The 23,757-nt window shown below is 42.2% G+C and overlaps 1 protein-coding gene across 4 annotated transcripts in view; it reads right to left on the bottom strand.

Annotated features, from left to right (window-relative positions):
* DNAI1 (dynein axonemal intermediate chain 1) overlaps positions 1-23,757 on the bottom strand; it is a 141,164-nt gene that overhangs the window by 61,908 nt on the left and 55,499 nt on the right. For all 4 annotated transcript variants that reach the window (XM_039382622.1, XM_039382623.1, XM_039382624.1 and 1 more), the window contains exon 13: positions 12,001-12,248. In XM_039382622.1, the coding sequence (XP_039238556.1) occupies positions 12,001-12,248 (248 nt within the window). The remainder of the gene's footprint in view (positions 1-12,000; positions 12,249-23,757) is intronic.

Raw genomic sequence — 23,757 nt, 5'->3', positions numbered from 1 at the left:
AGTAACCCAGGTCATCAGGTGACAGATGAACACTGTGTGGGTTCTTGCAGAGACAGAGATAGACAGACCAAACTCCAACCAGGAATACCCATCCAAAACGAAACACATTATTCCAGCTGCTGGCACCTTTGGTCTGTATATTGGAGACTTTCTCCATTTTGCAGCTATCCTGTCTTTTAGCCTGTCTCAGCATCATGCTGAAGGCTCATCCTGAAGTGCTGATCTACAATAAATTGTTCCATAGATCATATCTACTGGAGCCAGTCTGATTTCCCCTGTGCTCTGGTGCAAATATTCTCCTGGACTCCCTTACAGCAGTTTCTGATTTGAGCTAAGTCACAGTTCTCATTTCTTTCCTCTGTCACCTCCAAATGTGTTTGTTGTTGGCTCCTGACAACAACTTTCAGCAAAACAGCATCTAGAAACATCAAGTCATTACCAGCAGAGAAGAAATCTTTCACATTCTCCTCCTGCCAATGACAAATGACCATTTTTTTGTTTATTCTCCTCCCTGTGTAACTTGTCTCTGCTGTTTGCCAAGGGATCTGTTGCTGTGAAAGTCTCCTTGGACACTCAGCTTATCCTGAGTCTGCTGACTTTTTGTTTTGCTGGAGCAAATAGTTTATTCCTCCTCATTGATGAGACAAAGTAGTGCATCTACAACAAAGTCCCCAGATGCCTTCCATCAAGGACGTTGCCAGCTATTCTTCCTTTGTTGCTTATCATGTGCCCCAGCCTGGCACCATAAGTGGGCCTGACACTTCCCAGAGGATTCCATGCCAGCCACCACAAGCAAAGCCAAGCCTGGGCACTTTGAAGAGTATATGCAGGAAGCAAGGCTACTCTCCTGCAGTCAGTCACAAGAGACTCCCCAAAATTATTCACTTGCTCACCTAGAAAGCACAGGGTACTTCACTCACAGGCAAAGTAACTCCAGCATCAGTTTTTATACTTCAAGAGACAGGCAGATTAAGTTTTAGAGGTGAGGAACAGGGCAGTGTCTGGAGTCCCTCCCCAGTGCCAACGTGGACAGCAGGACAGGTTTTCCAGTGTGGAGGTGGGAGAAAGGAAGACAGAAAGCTTCACTCCTCACCATGGTTAGTTGGGATAAAGGCAAAGAGTGAGCTAAATCCAGATGACTCATTTTGTCTGAAGGCAATAACAAAGATTTTAAAGAGCTGTGATAACTCAGTGAAGCCTGGTCAAAGATCAAAGCAGCCCAGTCAATCTCTTTGGCTAAGTCTATACTTGGTGGAGAAGCAGCTCCTGCATCCTAAGTGCACTTTGAGCATAAGATACCACTGGGGCAGAAGTTTTGGCTGTGTTCTGGCTATGTGCAGGTCTGGACTTCCTGTCAAAGATAAGCACAGGCAGGCAGGCAGGGATGCCCAGCTGGTCCTTCAGTGAGGGGGACCAGGACCATGGAGTGACCAGCATGCCCATCTTGGAGCCAGCACAGCAGGGTACAGCACAAAGCGCTCCTGCACTGTGGTGCATGCTCAGCAAAAGAGATTGCTGGTCTGTATCTCTGTTTTTTGCCATTCCTGTCTATTACACTGGGAATCAGGCAGCATTTCTGCCGTGGAAGAGTAAGCAGTAAGAATGAAAAATCTCAAAAGTAACAAAACAAAATATGAAATGTAAAGAGCTTTGGTCAACATCGTCCTAGAAGACATTAGTCCCTAATTTTTTTTCTCAGAAGCCCTGCTGCAAAAGCTTAGTCCCTGTTCACATCCACACCCCCGAGGTCTAGAAACAGCACTGGTAAAAATGCAGTCAGTCAAGCCACAGCTAAAGAGGAGACCCCACACAAGAAGAAACAAGCCTGCTAAAAGCTCAGTTGCCACTGTCAAACTCATGAGTTTTTGCACATCCAGGAACTTCATGGTGAAAAGCAACCCTCGTGAGTTGGGGGACACTATCACCTTTCTGCCACTGCCTGAGACACCTGCATGGAGAGACAGCTGGAGGCTCTTTCAGCAGAAAAGTGACTTTTCAGCTCAGGAGGCTGAAGCTTGCATGGAGGCAAAATCAGATATTCCAAAAAGGTTCATTTGAGCCTCTTCCTCTCAGACTCTATTGGATAAAGGAAGGCAGGTCCCATAACAAACCATAAGTAAAACAGCTATTAACACCTTCCTTCTTTCAGTGCCATATAAAAGGATAAATTGTAATGAGACATTTAAAAAAATTAACTTGAAGGAGCTCAGGCAGATATATCTGATTTTGCAAGGCCTGATGAAATTCAGCCTAGGGTGCTTAAGGGAGCAGCTGGAGCAATCTCTGAATTTCACTGCAATTACCTATGAAAACTAAAAGAGAGAAGAGGTCCTGTAGGATATGAACAAGGGAAAAAAAGCCCCTAGGAAATCCCAGAAAACAAAACCTGTCTCAAAGGATAGGTTAAAGGACTGTGGATGAGTCAGCCTAATGCTGAACTTCGAGAGCCGGAACAAAGTATTAAGTCATCCATATATATGTACAGCATAAGAAGATAAGGAACAGTGCACACTGGTTCATCAAAAATGACCTGGTCAAACAGAATGTATTTCCTTCCTTTTCAGGGTAACAGGCCTAAAGGAAGGACTAGATGTGTTTTACCTTTAATTTTGTAAGGATTCTGGCATACTCCCTATGATGTTTTCAGAAGCAATATAAGGATTTACTATTAAGTGGATGAGTGCTTTAATATGAATTTCCAGGAGTTTAGTCAGTGATTTCTTGACCACTTGGGGGAACATTTCTAGATGGTCCCACAAGGGAATATCCTAGGTTCAGTTCTATACAATATTTTCATTAGTAAGTAGCATAGTGAATTGCAAAATACATGGAATGTTTGCAGATGGCAGAGCTGAGAAACAGAGGATTCTGCTAGGATCAGGTTTCAAAGTTATCTCAACAAACTGGAACAGAATCTGAAAATAATACGTGAAATGTGATAAAGACAAGGGGAGAGGGACACAGACAGGAAGAAGAAAGCATATAAACATGCAGAAATTAGGGAATTTATGGCTAAGTGACAGTAGTGCAGAAAAGGATCAGAGACTGGTGTGGGAATCAGCTAAGTGATACTGCTGGAGGGTGCAGAAATCCTTTTCTCATGCATTAAGAGGTGTGTACTATATAAGACACAGTAGGCAATGACTCCAGTCTGTCAATACAGGTGAAGACAGCTAGACTGCCCAGTGTCACTTTGAAGAATGCACTTCAGGAGTGATAACACACCATCTGTGATAGCATGAGTGGAAGAAAAGGACACTCTCAAGGCCTCTGCTGCTTCTCATTTCTGTGATTCACAAACAGCTCACCACTTCCAGAAAGGAAGGTTTAGTCTGATTTTAAATTCAGTCTCACCTCTCACATGTTTACTGCATGTCATGTTCAATCACACTGTGACTACTTCATTCACTGCAATAGATGAGGCTACTTTGTATAGCAAACAAGTCTTTTCAGTGTGAGTAAAAGCTGATGGAGAGAGAGAGAGATATGAAAATTACTTGTTACGTAAAAATAAACTCATTGAAAAATGTTTTATCTTAAAATCTGTGTTTTCTTTTAAATGTAAATGTTTCAGCTATGACAGTAATCTGCAGATAAGGGAGCTGCTAAGCAAAGGAGGGTTCTGAGGGCTATTCTATCCTTTTTAGAAAAAGTTGTTGACATTTTACCATGCAAGAAGATAGAATGGATCAGCTCAATGTAGTTAGGAAGTAAACTTGCTCCCATGACAGAAGCCACTGCAGAGGTAAGGTCTGCAAAGAATAACTCTTTCTAAAGGTGAACCAGTAACAGTTAAATACTTGGCTGAACTGTTTGCCTTAGAGAGGAAATGGTTTAGAAATCTGGTGAATATCAAATGTTCAAAGATTCCAATGCCTTTCAGTCAGTTTGGGCTTCCTGCATTTCTCTTACATCCTTAATGAGCAACTCTGACCTAAGGTACTCCCTGCCATCCTATCCTACCTGTAGCAGCAGCAGGGATTTACTCAGATGTCTCCTTACTTTACCTACTGTATGTTTGTGACAATAGATATGTCAGTTTGAAGGGCCAGGATGGGTGACAGGTTTGGTAACTGCAGACTGGCACTGAAACAAAGGCAGGTGCTTCATCTACCAAAAACTTAGGCAGCAACCAAAGTAGTCAGCTTGGCAGGACCATATCTCACCAAGCAGAGATGCAGGAGGATTAATTCCTTCAGCAATGCTATGACAACCAAAACTTTCTCAAAACCTCCTGGAACAGAAGACACAGCCCAGCACTGCCTGGATGCTCCAGAAGCAGCCCTCAACTGCAGACTGTCATCATAGGCATGAGACTGGATGATGACTTTGTTCACAGGTACCAGCAAATTCCAGGCCTATCTGGTGGAATTTGCTACAGACAATGCTAGGAATTTTCCATCCAATAAATTTATGAATTCTTCTCTTCTAGCAGCAGATGGCTACTTGCAAATTTTACTACAAGCATTCCTGAAGTTTTCTTCTCTAAAGTCCTTAAAAGCTTCCTGATAGCTGATGGAAAAGAGCTAGATGAGTTCACCAGCAACAAGGAAACACTCTAAAAGAAACTCCCACATCTTAGTTAGTCCCATAGACACTCCTGTTCTGAAAAATACTGCTCTCCTACACTTAGATCAAATGCTCTCCACCTTGACAGCATCTTCCTGGGACTCAGAGCTTCAGGTACCATGTCTTGAGCATCAAGGAACTCAAGGGTGCAAGATCAGCAGCGAGGAGCAGAGAGTCAGGCCCACTGCATCAGCATGTTCACAGATCATCCACAAATTTGGGGCACAGAAAAAGGACAGCAAAACCTTTCCTACTAAAGACCACATTTGGTGATATTGGGAGGGACCCATCAGTAAGCAGAGAGCATGATCATGGGAGTGCCACTGATGCAGGGCAAAGGCCCAGCCTGAGGCCTGTGCATCACATGCTTCAGAGACTCAGATTTATCTGAAGGAAGTAGAACTCAGTTAGCACTGGATAAGGCTGGCCCTCCTTTCAGTTTGTTTGCTTCCTGCTGGGATTCGGATGCTCTGCTTCGCACAGCGTTGCAACAGGAATCTGCTTGCTTATTCCTCTCGCAGCACTTCCCAGTGTATTTATTAGTCTGGCATGTTAACAGCCAAGGAGAGAGGAACCAGGCATTAGACTGTCACCTGTCTGTCCCATTAGGAGCCATGTTCCCATGTCAGACACAACACGCAGCTGAATGACGGGTGCCAGAGGCCAACAAAGCTCAGGGGTATTTGACCAGCTGCAATTCACAGCTCTTGGTTTCAATTCTGACTGTGCTCACAGAGCAAAATTTCCAATTTACAGACAAAATATGAAGTTTCCTGCTCCATGTGCAGGAAAACCAGACACACACAGCAGACAGGTTGACATCCAAACTCCCAAGTTATCTGATGGTGCTAAAACAGAGACAGCATCTGACAGAAGGTTCTCATCACCACAGGATCAGCAGGGATTGGGAAAGACAGCCCTGGGGCCTGTTGGGTGCTGAGAGTCCTGGGCACTACATCAAGCTATGGCAGCTCCCCATGGCCCCAGGGATGGGAGTAGGGTGGGAGCCATCACCAGCCCCAGCTCCCTACATCTCGCTATGTGTCAAAGTGACCTTGCCTGCACCATCTCTGTTCAGCTTCTCTCTCGCTCTGCCATTATCACTCTCTTATCTTTATTTCATCCTCTTCAGAGCAGCACTGTGTTGTCTCAGGCTGTATTGGAGCCATTAAGACCCATCAGTGTATTTATATACACTATAAAGCAGTAGAACAGGATTCAAAGATCCAAGCAACCAAACAAATGCATTACAACTTCTCTGCTATTTTAAATCTCAGGCTAACATTTTCCAACATTCCAAGGCTTTCATGAACTTTTAAATTTTACAAGTGAAGTTTTCTCCACAAACTAGCATCAGTGCAATTAAAGGGCATGGAAAATTTCTTATATTTTGCTTGCAGACACCAGAAAAGAAATAAACAACCTGAAAACCCAAAATAGGATGGTTTGGATCTTAAGTAAAAGGAAGAGAAGGGAGAATAGCAACACGTTACAAGAGGAGAATCTACTGAGCAAGGAACAGTGAGAGCAGAAGGTTCAGCATCTGCATGAAGTACAGAGAGAAATACAGCATCCAAGCAGAAAGAGTTCATTTTTAGACAAACATTACATGACCTGCGAGGGATGCTTTGCAAGACAATTTCTAACCCACAAGAATCCACATCCAAGGAACAATTTAAAAACAATCAGTTACAGAAAATGAATCTCCAGAAGATACAATTAGATACCATCTCAAAAACACACCATCAAAGTTAAAGGATCAAGGATTTTATTCATTATTGCGAAAGACATTTGGACACTTACCTTGCCGAACCTTAGAGTGGTTTGAAAAGTGTCCAAACTCTTTGAACAACATACAAACATGCTGCAAAAGGCTTTATCCACCATTTCTGCCACAGGAGTGCCTTGCAATTTCCAGCACCTCCACCATGCCTAAATGAGCCCAAAGCTTCTGTGTGAATTTCTGGGACCCCGCAGAGCCTTTCCACAAAACAGAAAAACTTAACTCCATGGGAGACAGGATTTCCTCCAGCAGGGCTGTGTCTGTGTGTCTGTAGTGAGCTCTCCCATTAACAAGGGACAACCAGAAGGCTGCTGATCTTAACCTTGATTTCTATCACAAGCATATAGCAACTCTTCCCAAGCACAGCCCTTCCTGCCCAGTTCCCTCCAGGAGAGGCTGAGGACATGACAGGTGCGTTGGCCACTAAGTGACTCATGGTGCTTCTGCAAGGGATGTGGTGTCGGGTCCTCAGCAGACTGGTACAACTCCTGCTCCTCCTGTTAGTGGATGCAGAACTGACTGTAGGGAACAGGCCTGCAGCTAAGGACTGCTCCAACAAGGAAGCCTCTGACGGATTGAGAGCTCCAGACCCCAAATGCATGTTGGCTGGACCATGGCTGCCTTTCCCACTCCTCTGTACTTCTGTGCAAGCACAGAATGAGTGAAGTGACCTCTCTGGTGAGGATACAGTGGCCTCTTTTATTCCTGGGATGTCAGAAGTTAATTAGACTTTTTCCCCTGTTTGCACTGGGCCAGATATGCAAGGCAGGGCTGGTAGCACGAAAAATGTAGTAGAAAGCTGGAGCTGAAGAGAAAGGCCCCCTGTGCAAATATTGCACTGACCTACTATAAGAGACACAAAATTGTCTTGCAATACTGTAGAAGTTTGGTGTTAAATGATTCTCACCATCAGGTTTATGTTCTATTTTCCTTTCAGGTTACATTCTCCCACTTGCCAGCCCACATCCTGATGCTCCTCATCCCTATCTTGGGTCCAGCCTCCTTGATTTCAGGTCTCTATTGCTTTCTTTTCTTCTCCAGATTTCTGTTTCTCCTCTAGAGTTATCCAGTAGCAGTACCCTCACAGACCTGAATGAGAATTTTTTCACTGAACTACCCCCAGCAAACACCTATTTTGTGCTTCTTAGCAGTGAAGGCAACAGGAAGGGTGTTGAGGCTGTTCTGAGACAGCTGATCTTTATTCTGACCTTGATAGCAACCTTCTGTCTTATATTTTTCTTTTATTTCCTTTGCATCAAACAACTTGTTTGCCTGAAGCCAAAGAAACAAAATATTATGTGAAGCAGTAACATCTCAGAGGCAATGCAAGCTGCAAAATCTGTTTGTCTGACTGCAGATGACAGATTTAGGAGAATGCCCGTCATCAGAAATGAAACAATGTGCTGGTGTGACTGTGGATTACAAACAAAATGCTTTTTTTTCTCCTAAGTGCAGCAAATACGATCATCTTCCCAGAAAGGGCTTTTTTGTGCAGCTGTGTGCAGCAGCAAGCCATGCTGACTTTAAAGGGATTTTCATCTACTCCATCAGCAAAACAAGACTTCAGTGTGTCTGAGGTGGTTTCAGAACTTGCTAAAGTTCAGTGTAGACTTATTTAGGGACTTAGATTGGAACATAGAAAGTAGAGATGAAGAAGGGATCACACAATTATACGGCAAACTCTAGCGAGCAAGTTTCAGGTGTGTTTACCTGGCTTACATTTGAGATGGGACTTCTGTAAATTCTACTGGGAAACTATTCTGCAAGCTGACACTTCTTTTAGTTTCCTTTTGCAGTTTGCAGGCTACTACCATCCTGCTTTGTCCTTTTTGTTCAAACCATGAGCATCACATCTAACCTGAGTTGCATTTGGTGAAGAATTAGCCAGCAGTGGCCAGCCTTTTCTCTTCCCATACATGAAAATAAGGCAGAAAATAATTCTCTCAGGATGCCATCTGAAGCTCCATGGCATCGGCTCCTCAGGGAGGTCAAATCAGCTTCAGTAAATTAAAAATGAACAAAGGTGCTTTTCTAACCAGTGATCTCTCCATAGCAATTCCAAACCACGCTGTGACTGCAGAGATTTGCTTTAAGCACAGCCAAAAGAAATGTTCCCTTTGCAGATCTTAGGGTCAACACTCTGCAGTGACAATTTAGTCAGTAACTCTGATGGTAAGCAAGTAAAAAAATAATTATTTCTAACCCTCTGTAGCAGTGCTGGCTCTGTACAAGCCCAGCAGCAAGCAGAAATAACGTCCTTTGACTTGATGTGAAAGTGAACTAGAAGCACAGATTGAAAACAAATTTGTCAAAAAAGATGTGTTTTAGGAGGGAGACTGAACAACAGAAACGTTGACACTGCAGATAGTTTCAGTTATCAATCCCTGTTTCTGACCTGCTGCAGCTTTCAAATGCTTCAAACCTAAAATGTAGAAAGGTACGAGAAAAAGCAGTCTTCTCAGCTGTAAATAAACCCTAATCATAATCTTTTTTTAAAAAAGAAAGGAGAAAGTAAGAACAAATTCCAAAGCTAGAAAGGGGAGAGGCTCCATGCTGACAGCCCCTTCCCAGCACGGTTTCATTTCTTCCCAGAGGATACTGCTCTTGTGGGCTCTGGGTGCCAAAGTCTAATCCAGTTGTTCCACTTTGGCACCTTCATTAACCCTGGGATGTGAGCCATTGGCTCAGAAAAATACACTGACCAGGAACTTGCTTTGTAGGCTTACTCAGAGATGATGGGAGTGTGAGGATTTTGCTGACTATTTGAGCATTATGTTGATTAAAGTAGGGTTTAGTTTAACAGCACATAGGCTTTTTCCCAGCAGAACATGACAGTTTTGACACAGTTTCACAGGAGGTGACTCTTTTTCAGCTGGTGTTTATATTCAAAGGCAGAGGCCTGAATTCATTGACCTGGAGACCATTTCTAGTTCTGTGCTGCTGTAAGACCTAAGGTTATGCACAGCATTATGCACACTGCACTGCAGGCATACACATTCACATGTCTATGAACGTGTTTATTCCCTTCTGGATTTGGATGCTCATCGATCAGTAGCAAGCAATTAGAAATGTGTAATTTAAAACAAGCCAGAATTTTCCATTATTCACAATGCAGTAGCACTTAATATAGAAGACAATTGCCAAATCCAAAAGAAACCATTGTTACACTCTTTAAAAATAGGTATACACTCTTTAAAAGTGGTATTAGGCAGAGAAACACTTTCTTAGGTAACAGAATTAGAAAATGCGTATTATTTTGTTTTGCTGTTCATAATGGGCGATATTACATCAGCTTTGTTTTATGCAAATGTACTGAGATATTACTAAGTCACTGAAGATGAAGCAGCACAAGAAAAGAGCTGTCAGTCTGCTTTACTCACTTCCCATTTTGCTTCCATTGTGAAAGGGCCGTATTGTTTCTAAAGGAAGAAGCCAGGCAGTCCAGAGAACAAAAGCTAATTGTTTGGGAGAATTTTGTTACTTTTCTACTTTGTTCACTTTTTCTACAAAAGTGAGGTCCAGGATCTAGACAAAGACCAGGCTTCAGATTAGTTGGGATGTTGGTGAGCTAAATATGAGAAACAAGGCATCACTTTCTGGAATCATTTAATGCTGAATGAGGAATAACAATCCAATGTCTCACCCTAACAGATAGTCTGTGTTGATTTTCCTCCCATCAAATGGAGCAAAAACCTTTTCTAAATATTTTGGCTTATATTGACAAATGCTTACATTTCAGATCTTTCCAACAGAGGTACAAGCTCTCTGGATTGCTGTACAATCACCTAATTACTAACTTTGCTCACTAAGTTTTGTAGCAAGTAAAAAATCCTAAAGTTTAGTAAAAATATTGGTACTTTAATCACAGAACAGTTTGGATTGGAAGGGACCTTAAAGGCCATCTTGTTCCAACTCCCTGCCATGGGCAGGAATGACTTCCACTAGGCCAGGTTGCTCAGAGGCATTTTCTTATTGCAGGAGAAAACTCAGAATAATTATTCTTAGCACTCAATCTGCAAAATAAAAAAGCAGGGACTACAGCCTACTCATAGCTACACCTGTCCCTATCCATGATGTATTTTCTGTCCTTTTCAGTGGTATCTTCCTAGAGTGCCTGATGATTTTTTTCACTTCTGAGCCACATTGCTGCCAAGTGGCACACACAAACCTACCTCTAAATACCCCATACAGGCTGCCTCCACTCCTGAATGTATCTGCTTCTAGTCTGCAGGGATGAGGCTGCTAATAACAGCCCTTAAGTTTACCCTGTCCTTCCCAATTCCATCTGGGGCACAAATGATATGGAATTCTGGCATCTATAGTGTGCAGTAACAACTGCGACCTCCCATAGCATGCTGCAGTAAGGCCATAAAAAACTGCACATAGGACTTATTATTTGGCCAGGCTTTTCTGGAAGCCTAAATGGCAGTGGGAGAAGCTCGGAGTTTTCTCTGTGTGTGTGTGTGTATGTGCATGCCTGACACACTGTATTACAATAACAGCCTGTGGCTGGGGTACAGTGTTAACCTGGAAGAAGAGATGTAATTATTTGCTAGAGAAAAAGCTTTGGACAGACAAGCAGGAAATATAAAATTCAGGCCTTCTCTGAAATGTTACATTTGCACAAACTGTTTATAGCAAGCACAGGTCTTGCTCTTGGCATATTCCACATTCATCTGCAGTTTCCATCAGGTTACCTTGATTTCTTGGACTTATATTGGAAGATGCAATAATAAGAAGCCATGACTGGGGGACAATCCACACACAGCATGTGCCAAAGTACAAGGGACATTGACACGTGACTGTATTAGCCAGCCTAAATCAGGTGGCAGCAATAGTTACAGCAGCAACACCTGTAGCCCAGGCTGGCAAATCAAATACACACCTCTGCACCTCAACGGGCTTATACAGACCATGTTGAAATAGATGCTGCCACAATTCTGCTGCTATAAATGAGATCAGAAGCACATATAACCTACAGTGCTTCAATCTGGGCTCAGATTACATCGTAGGCATAACTGTAAAGTTAGCTGGATATAGGAGCATATTCACCCTGATCTTTCACAGCACCATCCATCTGGTGGCTCTTTGTGACAGACACCAGAGTGGCATTACTTTAAGAGCATTACCTGCACATCACAATTCTTAATTCACTAGAGTACTTCAGGATCAATTACAAGGTCAACTACAAGGTAGTGTGTCCTGAATCATACTGGCAGCCAGTTCCACAGGCAGCTGCCCCTGGATTTATTGTGCCCAACAGGTCTCTTTTAGAGCTGATATACTTGTTTTATACACAGCTTATGACTTGCTGCCCTGCGATTTTCTATTTGGAACATAAATAGCATTGCATGCTGGTATATACGATACAGCTCTTCTCCAAAAAGAAGTAATTCATAATAATAAAAACTAAGAAAATAATTGTTTATAGCAAACTTTTGTTCCCATGCTTAGTTTCTGTTGGGAACCAAGGATTCATGCAGTTGCTTTACTTTTCTGCATATTGCAAAATTAGTTTGAAAAAAGAACTTAATAATCAACCAGAAATGCATATATTAAAACACCTTTCTCCATACAGCTCTTTTCCAGCTGTGCCCAAACTCAGTCCTATTTAAAGCCCATTTAGAGGAAAGGAAAAGCAGCCTTACCTGCCACACTGGCCCTGAGTGCTTTCCTGACTCAGCACTGCTCTTGTAGCTGGGCTGGGAGGTTTCCTTCCTCAGGTTGTAGATGGCCACATTGCCATCATAGAAGCCCACTGCTATGAGGTGGGGGTGCTCACTGTTGAAGTCCAGGCACATGACGCCACTGTCGCTGCTGAAGATGTACTCTGGGAAGGAGGGGTTCTTCAGGGTGTAGAGCAGGACCATGCCATGGCCCTGCTTCATGAAGTCATCTAAACAAGGAGATGTTAAATCAGTTTCCAGCTATTGAAACATACAATCTGACAGCACCCAGTTATGCCTAAAACCCCTGAATGCACAGTTATGTGGGAAGGGCATCAGTCACAGGACCAAATGGTCACACCGGTGTGCCTACATCTGAACATCCTTTATACCGTTGATATATCACTCCCACTAAGGATTCCACTAACGTTGCAGACATACAGGTTGAACCAAGGATAGTGTCATTTCAGTTTCTGTATTGGCAATATTTGATATTTCAGTCTCCATTGCTTTTTCAAAGAAAAGCATTTCATTAAAGTACCTGTAAAGCATCATATCCATTGCCATTACTCGTTAAGTGGACAATATACAAATCACAACTGCTTTAATTTCTGTTGATGTCCAACATCTCCTTGTTTGGCACAGAAACTCCTTTTTGGCAAGACTTTCCATTCTCTTTTCTATTTACTTTCACCTTTCCTTTGCACTGCTAAAATTAGCTCTCCCTATTCTCAGTAGGACCATCTTTCTTTTGTGTTTTTTACTTATCATGCCCTGGCTGCCTCTGCAATTCTCAGGGTTTTTTGGTGATGTAAAAAACAATTTCCAAATTCTCTGAAAGGGGAAGAAAAGCTGTCGATGTAGATAAGCTCTCCAGAAACAAAGAAGGAACTTTCCTAATCTATGAAAACAATGCTGTCTCTGAGAGTATCCTAGCCATCTAGTGCTTTTTATTACTGGCAATGCCCGCAGGCACTCAGTATATGGGAAATAAATTCTGCTTTCTGTGCTACAAGTACTCCGTATATATCCTATTTCCAGAACAGTCCTCTTCTTTTAAAAATGCTTCCTACGTCTCTTCACATTTTGTGCAATCTGCAGGATTAGGACTTGGCAAATGTGTACTCCTGAGATAACATTAACTTTAGAAAACTCTCCTTAGCAGTAAGCTGATCCCAAATCAGCATGCTGATAGAGACTTTGTGTACGTCAAATTTATCAGGGCCACATAGAGAGAACATTCAAAGAACCAGCAAAGAAACACATACCAATAGAACTGCTGCTTTGTATTTGATTGTGGAAATATTCTCTGTTCACAGGTCTCTTCATGCTGGTATTAGATGAGGGAAATGGCTTCTTCATTGGGCAGAAAGGTAAGATTCCAAAACTGGCATTACTTTAAACATATCTGAACCCAAATAACAATTTAAACTTTTTTTTTTTTTTTTGATGAGGGGAAGCTTATTCCTAGAATTCTAGCTGAACGTGTTTTCTCCATCAGAGATTTGCCCAGTTCTTTTAATTCACGGAATTGTCTTTGTTCTTAGCCAAGTAATGTCACTGAACTGGTATTTAGTTGAGGTCCATCCACAATAAGGATGAATCCATTCTCTCCTCAGGAGCAAAAACACTTGGGAAGGCTGTGGAAATGACCACCTGGAGTGACTCAGAGCAGAATGGACTATGAAGTCAAATCAGCCTTTGAATCCAATCTGTTTCATGATCTTATTTCTCCTGGAGTGTGCTGACCAGTCAGGTATGTTTTCAAAAAGTCTGTGTAGCACATTCATTTTCTATTTGTTAGCACTGTGCCAGGGAGCCTTGGAGAGCTGTCCCCCATCACCCTGTACAGACAGCAGAAGAGACACCTCCTCAGAGGGTAATTCAGCCACCAAAGATCTGAATTGGGTTTTGGAGGCTGTTCTCTCCCCAGTGATCTGACAGGAACATAGGCCAGCCACATTCTTCAATTAAAGGTGATAGAGCAGGCCTTTATCAGCTGAAATAGCCCAGCAGGTTCACCAACTGAAGCAACTTCCACCTGGAGGTTAGCCTGGCAAGGGAAGAGCAAAGCTTTGGGAAAAAGCTCTGGGAGAATGAAACACTTTGCAGATTACAACACCCAAATGCAGGTCTATGTGTGGCTGCCTGTACACTCAGAGTCCAAGCTCCTGCCATCATCAGTAGAGATCAATCAATCCACTTCACTGAATGCAGAAAATTCACTTCAAAGGCGAGTAAATCTCCTGATTTACTCCCTATGCTCCACTGACTGTAATAACCACCACTGACTTGGTAAACCACCTTAATACAGGAGCTGCATCCTACTCATTATGTTATTATTATGTTATGAAATATCATGGATGTGGGTTAAAGCACAGATGTGTGAACACCACACATAAGTCTGAACGATTGCTAAAATACAGCCTATTCCTCATGAAAGGCAACATGAGGAGAAAACTCCACAATTAACACTGAAACAAGTTGCATAAACCCCAGTAAAACCTTCTGGAATAGGCAGATAAATCCATTTTAACAAAGGGTGAGTTCTCACCCAGAATACTAAACGGTTACGTACACGTCATACACGTTCTTTAATAAATAAATAAAAATAGCTTTTTTCATTAGTGATATTCAGTGTTCCAGAATGGCAGGGACAGCACATACTCACAGCAGCACATCTGTGGTATAGCTTTGAAGAGTGGCATCATCAAGAGAAAGGTTTTTGGTTTTCAGTAAAAACTAGCACTTCACTGTGTCCAAACATCCTGTGTAGTCAGTCTCTTGGCATACAGGTAGCTCAGTGAATCAATGTTAGAATACCATGGAGCACACTGTCAAGCAAAGGGGACAGACCCAAGAGATGACAATGGTGATTCCACTGCTGGAAGTGAAAGCAGCAGCTTCAGAGACAGCTGCTCTGCACCACATGGATGCACCAGCATGTACTGTGATGCCCCATGCAGACCCACAAAGTGCAAACTGCCTTTTTTTTCCTGAGGTACAAGAGCTGGAGATATTAGAGATATTAGGCAGTTTTTCGGATAATCAGTGCCAGCAGGGCTTGTTCTCTACAGGAGGACAAAAGGCAGCACAGCAAGAAGAGGAGAGTGAATAGGCTCCTGCTACTGGTCTCAGCGTGGAGAACTGAGATTGTAAGTATCTCCTGCAAACAGAAATAGATTTCAAACCAACTATTGACACTGTCTAAAATGTTCCTCTGCATTTGCATTTAAAGCTGGACACATTCACCCCAAATCTTTTTCAAAAAATACTGACTTAGTGGTAGGAAAGTATCCCAGAATATCATTGTGATATCACCAACTAGCTCATGCGAAACAAAAATCTAAAAAGCATCTAAATCTTTTGTTCTGATGCTTACTGACTGTCTGTTATAACAGATTTTCCATTTATATTATTTCTTTTAATTAGAATTTAAAAGAACCAGCAAATGTTCAATATCAGACCAAAGTATTTTGTTTGCTGGAGGTGTATATCATTTTTTCGTTTTTTGGTTTTAATTTTATTTACATCTTTCCCTCTTGGTTCACCAACAAAGCCATGAGAGATATGTGGTTTTCCTCGATTTCCTCCAAAATGCTCAGTGGCTGAACCGGTATGCTCAACACATCGGTATCCTCAATTTAGAGGATAAATCCTGCATTCACATAATAAATCTCAGTGTGGGGATCCTCCACAGTCATGAGTTAAAGTAGGTATTTTTACTACCCGAGAAGCCAGTGCTCCAGTTTCTTGCATGATGAACTGGCAAATTACCTTCTCTTTGGAGGATTTAAAACCCAAAACACTGCAGCCTTATATCTTCGATCCTGTGATACACGGCTTTCTATAAATCAAGTCTGCCAGCTGTCTCGCTGATATCACTTGGAACAAGATATCACCATGCTAAAAAGAGCTACTGCTGTCTAAAATCAGTCCTGTCTCTTCCAGGAGTCTATCTGATTAAAAAAAAGAAAAAGAAAAAGATGGAGAGATACATTTGTGAACAGCTGATTGTTTCTGACCATCACAGCTACACAAGCATATCTACTCTCCTTTCCCAGATATGCTCTGTTTTGATGAGCTGGCTGGCTGGGGCTCTATCCTTTAGGCTTGAATTTCTTGGAAGCCAAGCTGGTTGTGCTCTACATTTGGTTAGACAATCTCCTCTGGGGAGGAGAGATTAGCTTCAAAGACAAAAATTTTGGTAGCCTCAGCTACTTATTTGTCTGTCAGATATTTAGAGGACAAAAAAGATCAGCAAACTTCTCCAAGCAAATTGAAGGTCTACCAAACCCTGAGCACAATCTAAGAATATTCCTGTGCTTCCATCTCCATGGCATAGACTTAGCAAGTCACAAATTAGTGACTTTTCAATACATTTTTTTTTCTATCATTGAGCAAACCCTGTGCGCAGGGCACTGAGCACCAGCTAATCTAACCTGCTGTGAAACAACCTGGGTGAGCTTGCACTGCTCTTTCACTTGCAAGACTCTCTCCTAATTTAAAGGCTTATTTAAATAGCTCTGCCAATTCCACACTTTGCTGCAGTCGCAGAATTGGTGTGCTGCAAGAAAGGAAACAGCTGGCACTTCGAGCTTAACTGTGTGCCAATAGCTCCGAAAAATCAAGGAAAGAACAAATCTTTCCAAGCGCCCAGAGAGTTTGGGCATGTGCTGAATGTTGTTTCAAAGGCTCTTGAGGAGTAAAGTAATAACTGGAAGTTTTATAGCACTTCAGAGTGCTTTAAGCCTGTATATGCAGCACTTTTTTTTACAGAATGAGAAAAGGCAGTGGAGGGGACTGCCAAAGACACCACAGCAAGCTAGAATAACAGGGAACGGAGCTGGGACTTCACAGCTCAAGAAGACCCCATCGCAGGATTCCTGATAAATTTAAACCAGTATCACTGGTGCTCATTCTGTTCCTATCACCTAAAATGCCCAGAAGTTCTCAAGTATCCTGTTGTGTTGATATGTCCCAGATCACTATGGATCTGGCTGTAAACCATACTGTGGGCAGGAAAAAGACTTCCATTGAACTTTCAAAACAGTCCCTTCCCAGAAAAGAAAATGTTTTGAGAATTCACTGCTTCATAGCTCAAGGCCAGAAGGCGTGGCCTCCTCTACTTCACAGCTCAAAAATGTTACTGGCATATCCTGTTTTGAGCCTGATAACTTGGTTTTGGCAAGTATATGCATATTTCATTTGAAGATCTCAAAAGACAGAGAAGCCACTGTTTCATTTTGCAGTTTGTTTCAACATTTGATCACTTTGAGTGATTTAAAAAGTGCACATAATTCCTTATTTGACCTACTTGGCTTTTCACTGCTAATTCTCACTATGCCTACCTTGACTGAATAAAAGACTTCTTTCATGTCTGGTATTTCTCTTCATTAAGATACCTTAAAACTGAATACTAGTTACCTTTCAGCATACTTTTGATAACCATCACACCCTGAACTCAAAAATCCCATTTATTTTCACCAGCACTGCATAGAGAGGGCTGCTCAGCAAAAAGCGAGAAACCAATGCGAGCTTTGCCACACCAGCCAAAGGCACTGTCTTCCCATCTGCAAAGAGAAAGCCACTTCTCAAAATGATGTGGAGAAGAGTAGAGTATTAAGAAACTTTCCAGAGATTTGTGAAGGATATCACATGACTAGGACTTATGTTAGGGCCAGACAAAAATCATTTCCAGTCCAAATTTCAATGGAATGTTGTCCTCTCTCCACTTTTAGGGCATCCTCTCCAACTGTTTAATCAACTTGAGACGCTTTCTGAACTATCTACATTTTTCTGCACGCTTTGAAAAATGTTGGCTCTGGAACCAAATGTAATATTCCAGTATCGGTCTCACTAATGCTCAAATCATATCTCTACTGCTACTCAGGATTCCCTGTTTGCACACCAGAATCATGTTCAGCCTCCTTGCCAAGATATCACACTGAGAACTCAAATTTCTTACTTGTTCACAAAAGTGAGAGGTTTTTCTTTTTTTCTTTTTTCTTTTATCTTTTTTAGAGATGCTGCCTTCCAAAACACAGCACTCTTCCTTGTCTAGAGAGGTATAATGTTATATTTGGCTGCATTAAAATGCATTTGGTTTGAATAATTCCAGCTTACCACAAGATTAATCATTCTGTACGACAGCTCTGTTCCCAGCATGATTTACAACTTCACCTGCCTTTTCATCAGTCACACATTTCATCTGCTGTGAGTTTACATTCCCATCCAGAGGACCAAGGAAAACAATGCCTAGCTGCAGGGCCACTACACACCCCAACAGCACCCCTTCTGAGACACTATCTCAGATGATAATTCCAACAGCATTTATTTTCTTACATTTGTCAGTGGAAGTTGAACCCCCCCCCGTCAAGACCACCTTGCACTGGCCTGAACTGTGAGAGCACAGGCACTTCCTACCCCAAGGAAATATGTACCATCCAGTTAGCAGTGTTGATACTGCAAGATCTGCAAAGGCTGAGCAAGTCCACCAGAGCAGAGGAGGCAAACCATAGATCATTTTGGCTTATAGCTGATTCAGATGCTTGAATGCCAAATTTAGCATTCTGTTTGACACCTTTCACCAGCTGCTTGACTAATTCCTGCTACTCCTGATCCAGTTAATATTTTTAGCTGGGACTTCTAGGAAGCACAGAACTAGCAGTTTGGATAGCAGAGGTACAAAACTAGAATTTCTAAGTCTTTTGGACTTTTTAGAGAAGACAAAATTGTCAGATGGCAAGGCAAGCTGTAATTTATACATGTCCTGAGGCTGCGCCACAGTCCTAATAACTACTGTGGGCTCCACACATGTCAGAGGCAAGACACAAATCTCGGAAGCACAGATGGATAGATATAAACAGCTTTTAAGGAAACGAGCTGTCAGGTATGTTTGCATCTTACTCTAAATTACAGTCTGGCAAAGTAATACAAGAGAAACCACAGTCAACTGAGGGCAACAAAAGTTAGTATTTAGGAAACACCTAGAACCATGTGCTGTTTGTCAGTGCCTGCAAGAGCAAGAGGCTTAGAAGCAAAGAAGAACGAGGGAGAACGGGATGAAACTATGTAGCACCTTCGTGAAAAGAGCAGGAGGATCTGGCTTCCAGCTCAGCTCCCCCTTGGTTTAGATAAAGATGAGGAGATCAGCACTGCAAAAAGAGTTTGTAATGCTCTAGGTAAAACCAGAGTTTTCTCATTCTGATCAGAAAGGGTTTTGCATTATGAGACTAGCCCTCACTAGAATTATTTTTTAAATTTTCTTCTTTAAATAAGATATTCAAAAGGGCATGGTCTTACAATGTAAATAGTAATGGTGTAACCGCCTGTATGTTATGAATGCAAACTTCAGGTGGAGAGAGGGGATTCTGCCCTTCTATTCTGGTGAGATCCCACCTGCAGTGCTGTGTCGAGTTCTGGGGTCCTCAGCACAGGAAGGACATCAACCTGCTGGAATGAGTCCAGAGGAGGCCACAAAGATAATCACAAGAATGGAGCATCTCTCCTACAAGGAAAGGCTGAGAGAGCTGGGATTGTTCAGCCGGGAGAAGTGAAGGCTCTGGGATGACCTAACTGTGGCCTTCCAGTACCTTAAGGGAACCTACAAGGAAGAACAGCAGAGACTTTTTACAAGGGTGTGCAGTGACAGGACAAGCGGGAATGGATTCAAACTGAAAGAGTGTAGGTTGAGATAAGATATTAGGAAGAAATTCTTTACTGTGTGGGTAGTGAGGCCCTGGCACAGGTTGCCCAGAGAAGTTGTAGATGTCCCATCCCTGGAAGTGCTCAAGGCCAGGTTGGATGGGGCTCTGATCAACCTAGTCTAGAGCAAGGTGTTCCTATCCTTGGCAGGGGTGTTGGGACAAGACAATCTTTAAGGTCTCTTACAGCCAAAACCATTCTATGATTTATCTTGTACGATAAAGGCACAAGACAAGCAATGGGGAGATTTGTATACCAGACCCTGCTTTGTCATGACCAGCCACTGTGTTCTCAGTCCTTTCTTCTCCATATTTCTCACTCTTTTGTATTTCATATCCTCTCTTCTGAGGATATACATCACTGATGAGTGAGGAAAAGGGTGTCTGATGCGAGTTATAAAAGTGCTGTATATCAGTAATGTCAAAAGCAACACTCCTTGTTGTTTTTGGGAATGCATTTCTGTTTTGACCCTCAGCAGTTGGCTCAATCAGCTAAATTTTTGCTCCTGCCTTTCTTGTTTTCATTGACGTAAGCTCCAATTTTGATATTATTTCACTACATAATCCTTCCCCTATCCCTCTCTTAACAAACTGGCATACTTGAGAGCATTCACAACGAACTAAACATTTAAGAGTGCCATCAAGTGGCCAAGTGTGGGCTTCCAGGTGGCACGCATCGTTTAGCAATGCCCAGGATGACGCCACAAATGGACATCTACAAATTGCTGCCCTTGGATAATCACAGCAGCCTGCAAACAAACCAGGTTGCCAGCATCTCAGTATTCCTGAGCAATGAGGCAGATGCACACTGCAGGAGATGCTTATGTATTCCGTAACTAAAGGACAGGGAAGTTTATGAATGTGCTATGGCCTCTTGGAAGCAGACAGATGATGCTTGATGAGATGGACATGTACAGCTCAGACCATGGAGGAAACAATGAGAAATGATACAGCAGCTTTGAGAACATTTTTGAAGACATTTGGCAGAAGACCCAGATTTGATAGAGGAGCAAGGAAGAAGCAAAGTCACACACACAGGCCACCCTGAAGTCAATTTTGCACAGGCATCCACCATGAAAATTAACAGCAGCCATTACAGCTCCGACACCTGCCCCTAGCCCATTTGCAGCAGTGGTTAACTTCAAATGCTATGGGAAGTGTATAAAAACAGGCCATAAGACCATTGATATTTCTTCTAGAGGACTGCCTAGGCCCCTGATAATTTGTGGTTAAGCATCTCCCAGGTCCCTAATGGACCTCTTCCCATTTCTCTGTGCAGTCAGCTAGTGAACATTAAATTTATACAGTATTTTTCAGCATTCTTCTTTGTATATTCCTCAAGACTCTGGGATGCATCTCATGGAGTCCCATAGACTTACGTACATTCAGGTTCCCCAGGTGGTCATGAACTTGATCTTCTCTTACAGTGGGAGGCACTTTGCTCCCCCAGTCCCCATCCTGCTGTCCATACACTTGAGAAGTGAGGGAAGAGAAGTTGCCATTGAAGGCTGAGGTATACAGCAATCTTTTTGCTTCAGCCTTCTCCTCATCCATTGATACCAGTTTTCCAACATTGTTTATCAGGGGTTGCACAGTCTTTGACCCTCCTTTTCTGGTTAACACACCTGTAGAAGCCCTTCCTTGTTATCCTTTGCACACCTTGCCAGGTTCAGTTCCAGCTTCGCCTTGGCCTTCCTCACCCCCAGGAAGCCTGAATAACACCCATTCACAGTGTGTACTGCAATAAAGCAATAGCTTTCAGTCCTTTGATCAAATAATAAGGTCAGGGGGGAAAAGGCAGTTATGGTAAAAGGAGAGAGAATCCTTCAGAGTAAAACTTCCAAACAGCAACTAGCTGTTACTAGGGAATGGAACTGGTCCAAAAGGCTCACATAAAGCACCAAGTACCCATGCAAACTGTGGGCCAAATTTTGGCTTACACTTATATGTGATGGATAAAAGATGAAAAAGAAAGAAAATAATCACAGAATCACAGGATAGCTGAGAATGGAAGGCACCTCTGGAGAACATCACATCCAATCCCCCTTGCCTAAAGCAGGTTCAGTGAGAGCATGATGCCCAAGACTGTGCTGTCAGGTTTTTAATATCTCCAAGGGCATAGCTCCACAGCTGCTCAAACCTGTGGAAATACTGTTCCATTGCTCAACCACCCTCACTGTAAAGAAGTTCTGTCTTACTTTAAAGGAACTTTTATCTATCTCACCTCACGTCCATTGTCTTTTGCTTTTCACTTGATACCACTGAGGAGAGTCTGTCTCTGCTTTTGTCATTCCCCTCCATCAGGTATTTATCTACAAAAGAAGAAATTCCACCTCTCTCTAGTGACAGCCAACTTCACAGGTTCCCAGCTCTGATAAGCCGAATCAGACTCAAGCCAATGCATGGATTTGCTATGGGAGTTAAAGGGCAGTTTATCTCTCCATTATCTCCTGTCTCAACCAGCCAGGCTGCTGTTGGGCAATCAGTCTTCCCTCCAGCACCTCTGCAGCAGAGGAAGAAGCCTGGGACTGCATAGCATCTAGAAAGGATGTTCTGCTCCAGAGCATCAATCTCCTGTCACTTGTGAGCCAAGGTGGGTATCAGTATCAGCATCTTGAGTGATGGCTTCTCTTTTAAGAACTCACCAAAAATAAAAGAGCTGATACAACTGTCCCTCTATGAAGATCTCTTATGCAGTGGTGAAAAACACTTCATCAGGCACCACTTGATGGGAGAAGCTGGAGAATGCCAATGAATCCCAGCCAGCTCTCTCATGCCTGGAGGAATATGATAGGAATAACTCAGGACGGAATGAGTTTGCAATAGCTCTTGGAGCAATACCTGCTGCCTTTCTTTTACTGCAGGTGACTCTTTTTCCAACAGCAGCAATTTGCTAAATTTCACCAGTGTTCTAAATCCAGCATGATAATGTTGAAAAATTAAGGATGTCTAGATTATCCAGTCCTACAAACAGAGTGAGCCTCAAATTCTTCACACAGGAAGGTTGTATTCTCCTTATCTTATAGCCAGGAAAACAGAAGTGAAAAGGATCAAACAACTCAAAGCTACTTAACTGATTCACCACTTTGATCCCTCACTTACACAGAGTTAAGCATCCCTACATACTTTTTTTCCTACCTTCTCTAGCTGACTTCATCTCACAATGTCCTAAACTCACTTTTATCCTCTCTCCCATATACTACAGCAAAGCGATATCCACATGAACCAAACATGCAAAATAATTAAAAAAAAAAACCAAACCACACAAAATGTCCAGTTTTTCATACTGTTCTGATGTTAAAATTTTAAAAAAACTGCAAATTTGATATGCACTTATTTTTCAATGGTCAGAATTTTCCAAATATTCCTGAAATAATCTTAACCTGAAGTGATCTATCATATGACTCAGTGGAGGTTAGCATCCAGATATTTCTGGGTATATTCTGCAGTTTGGCAGCCTAGCAAATATTACCAAGCATGAAGTGGAGAATTGAAAACCATGATTGAGTTCCCTACGCAGGGATCAGCAGAGGAAAACGTTACACTGTAGAATACGTGGGTTTCCTTTGCATCAGCGAGAAACCAAAGGTAAGCTTAGAATACTCTTAATGTCTCGCAAGTTTCAACTAATGAAAACATTAAATTAGATAGATTTCCCTCAGGTTTTTACTAATGCATTCTGTTGAAAAATGATTCTCACTCATCTCCAGAACAAAAGACAGAAAAGTCTTTGAAGAAAAAGTCTTTAATGGGGCCTTTTACAATTTCTTTGTACCGTTCTGCCCTAGGAATAATGACAAGCTATCTAACTTCAGGAGCTTATAAAGTAACTTACATATTGCTAGAATTAATGATGGAATGTGTTCAATGCAGATTTGTAAATTCTAAGGCCAAAAGAGATAGTTGTGATGAATAAATCCTTTATTTGTTCCTATGGTTAATTACTTCCATCATTAAAAATTCAATTTATTTCCAACTTTCTGAGATCCCTGAATTCTACTTCCAGTTGCTAGATTATGTCCTAGATGAAAAA

The sequence above is a fragment of the Pipra filicauda genome, unplaced genomic scaffold (assembly GCF_003945595.2).
Source record: "Pipra filicauda isolate LSUMZ 115617 unplaced genomic scaffold, ASM394559v2 scaffold278_size1010298_pilon, whole genome shotgun sequence".
Classification (NCBI taxonomy): domain Eukaryota; kingdom Metazoa; phylum Chordata; class Aves; order Passeriformes; family Pipridae; genus Pipra; species Pipra filicauda.
Note: the sequence above shows the minus strand (reverse complement) of the source record. Positions and strands in the feature narration are given on the sequence as shown.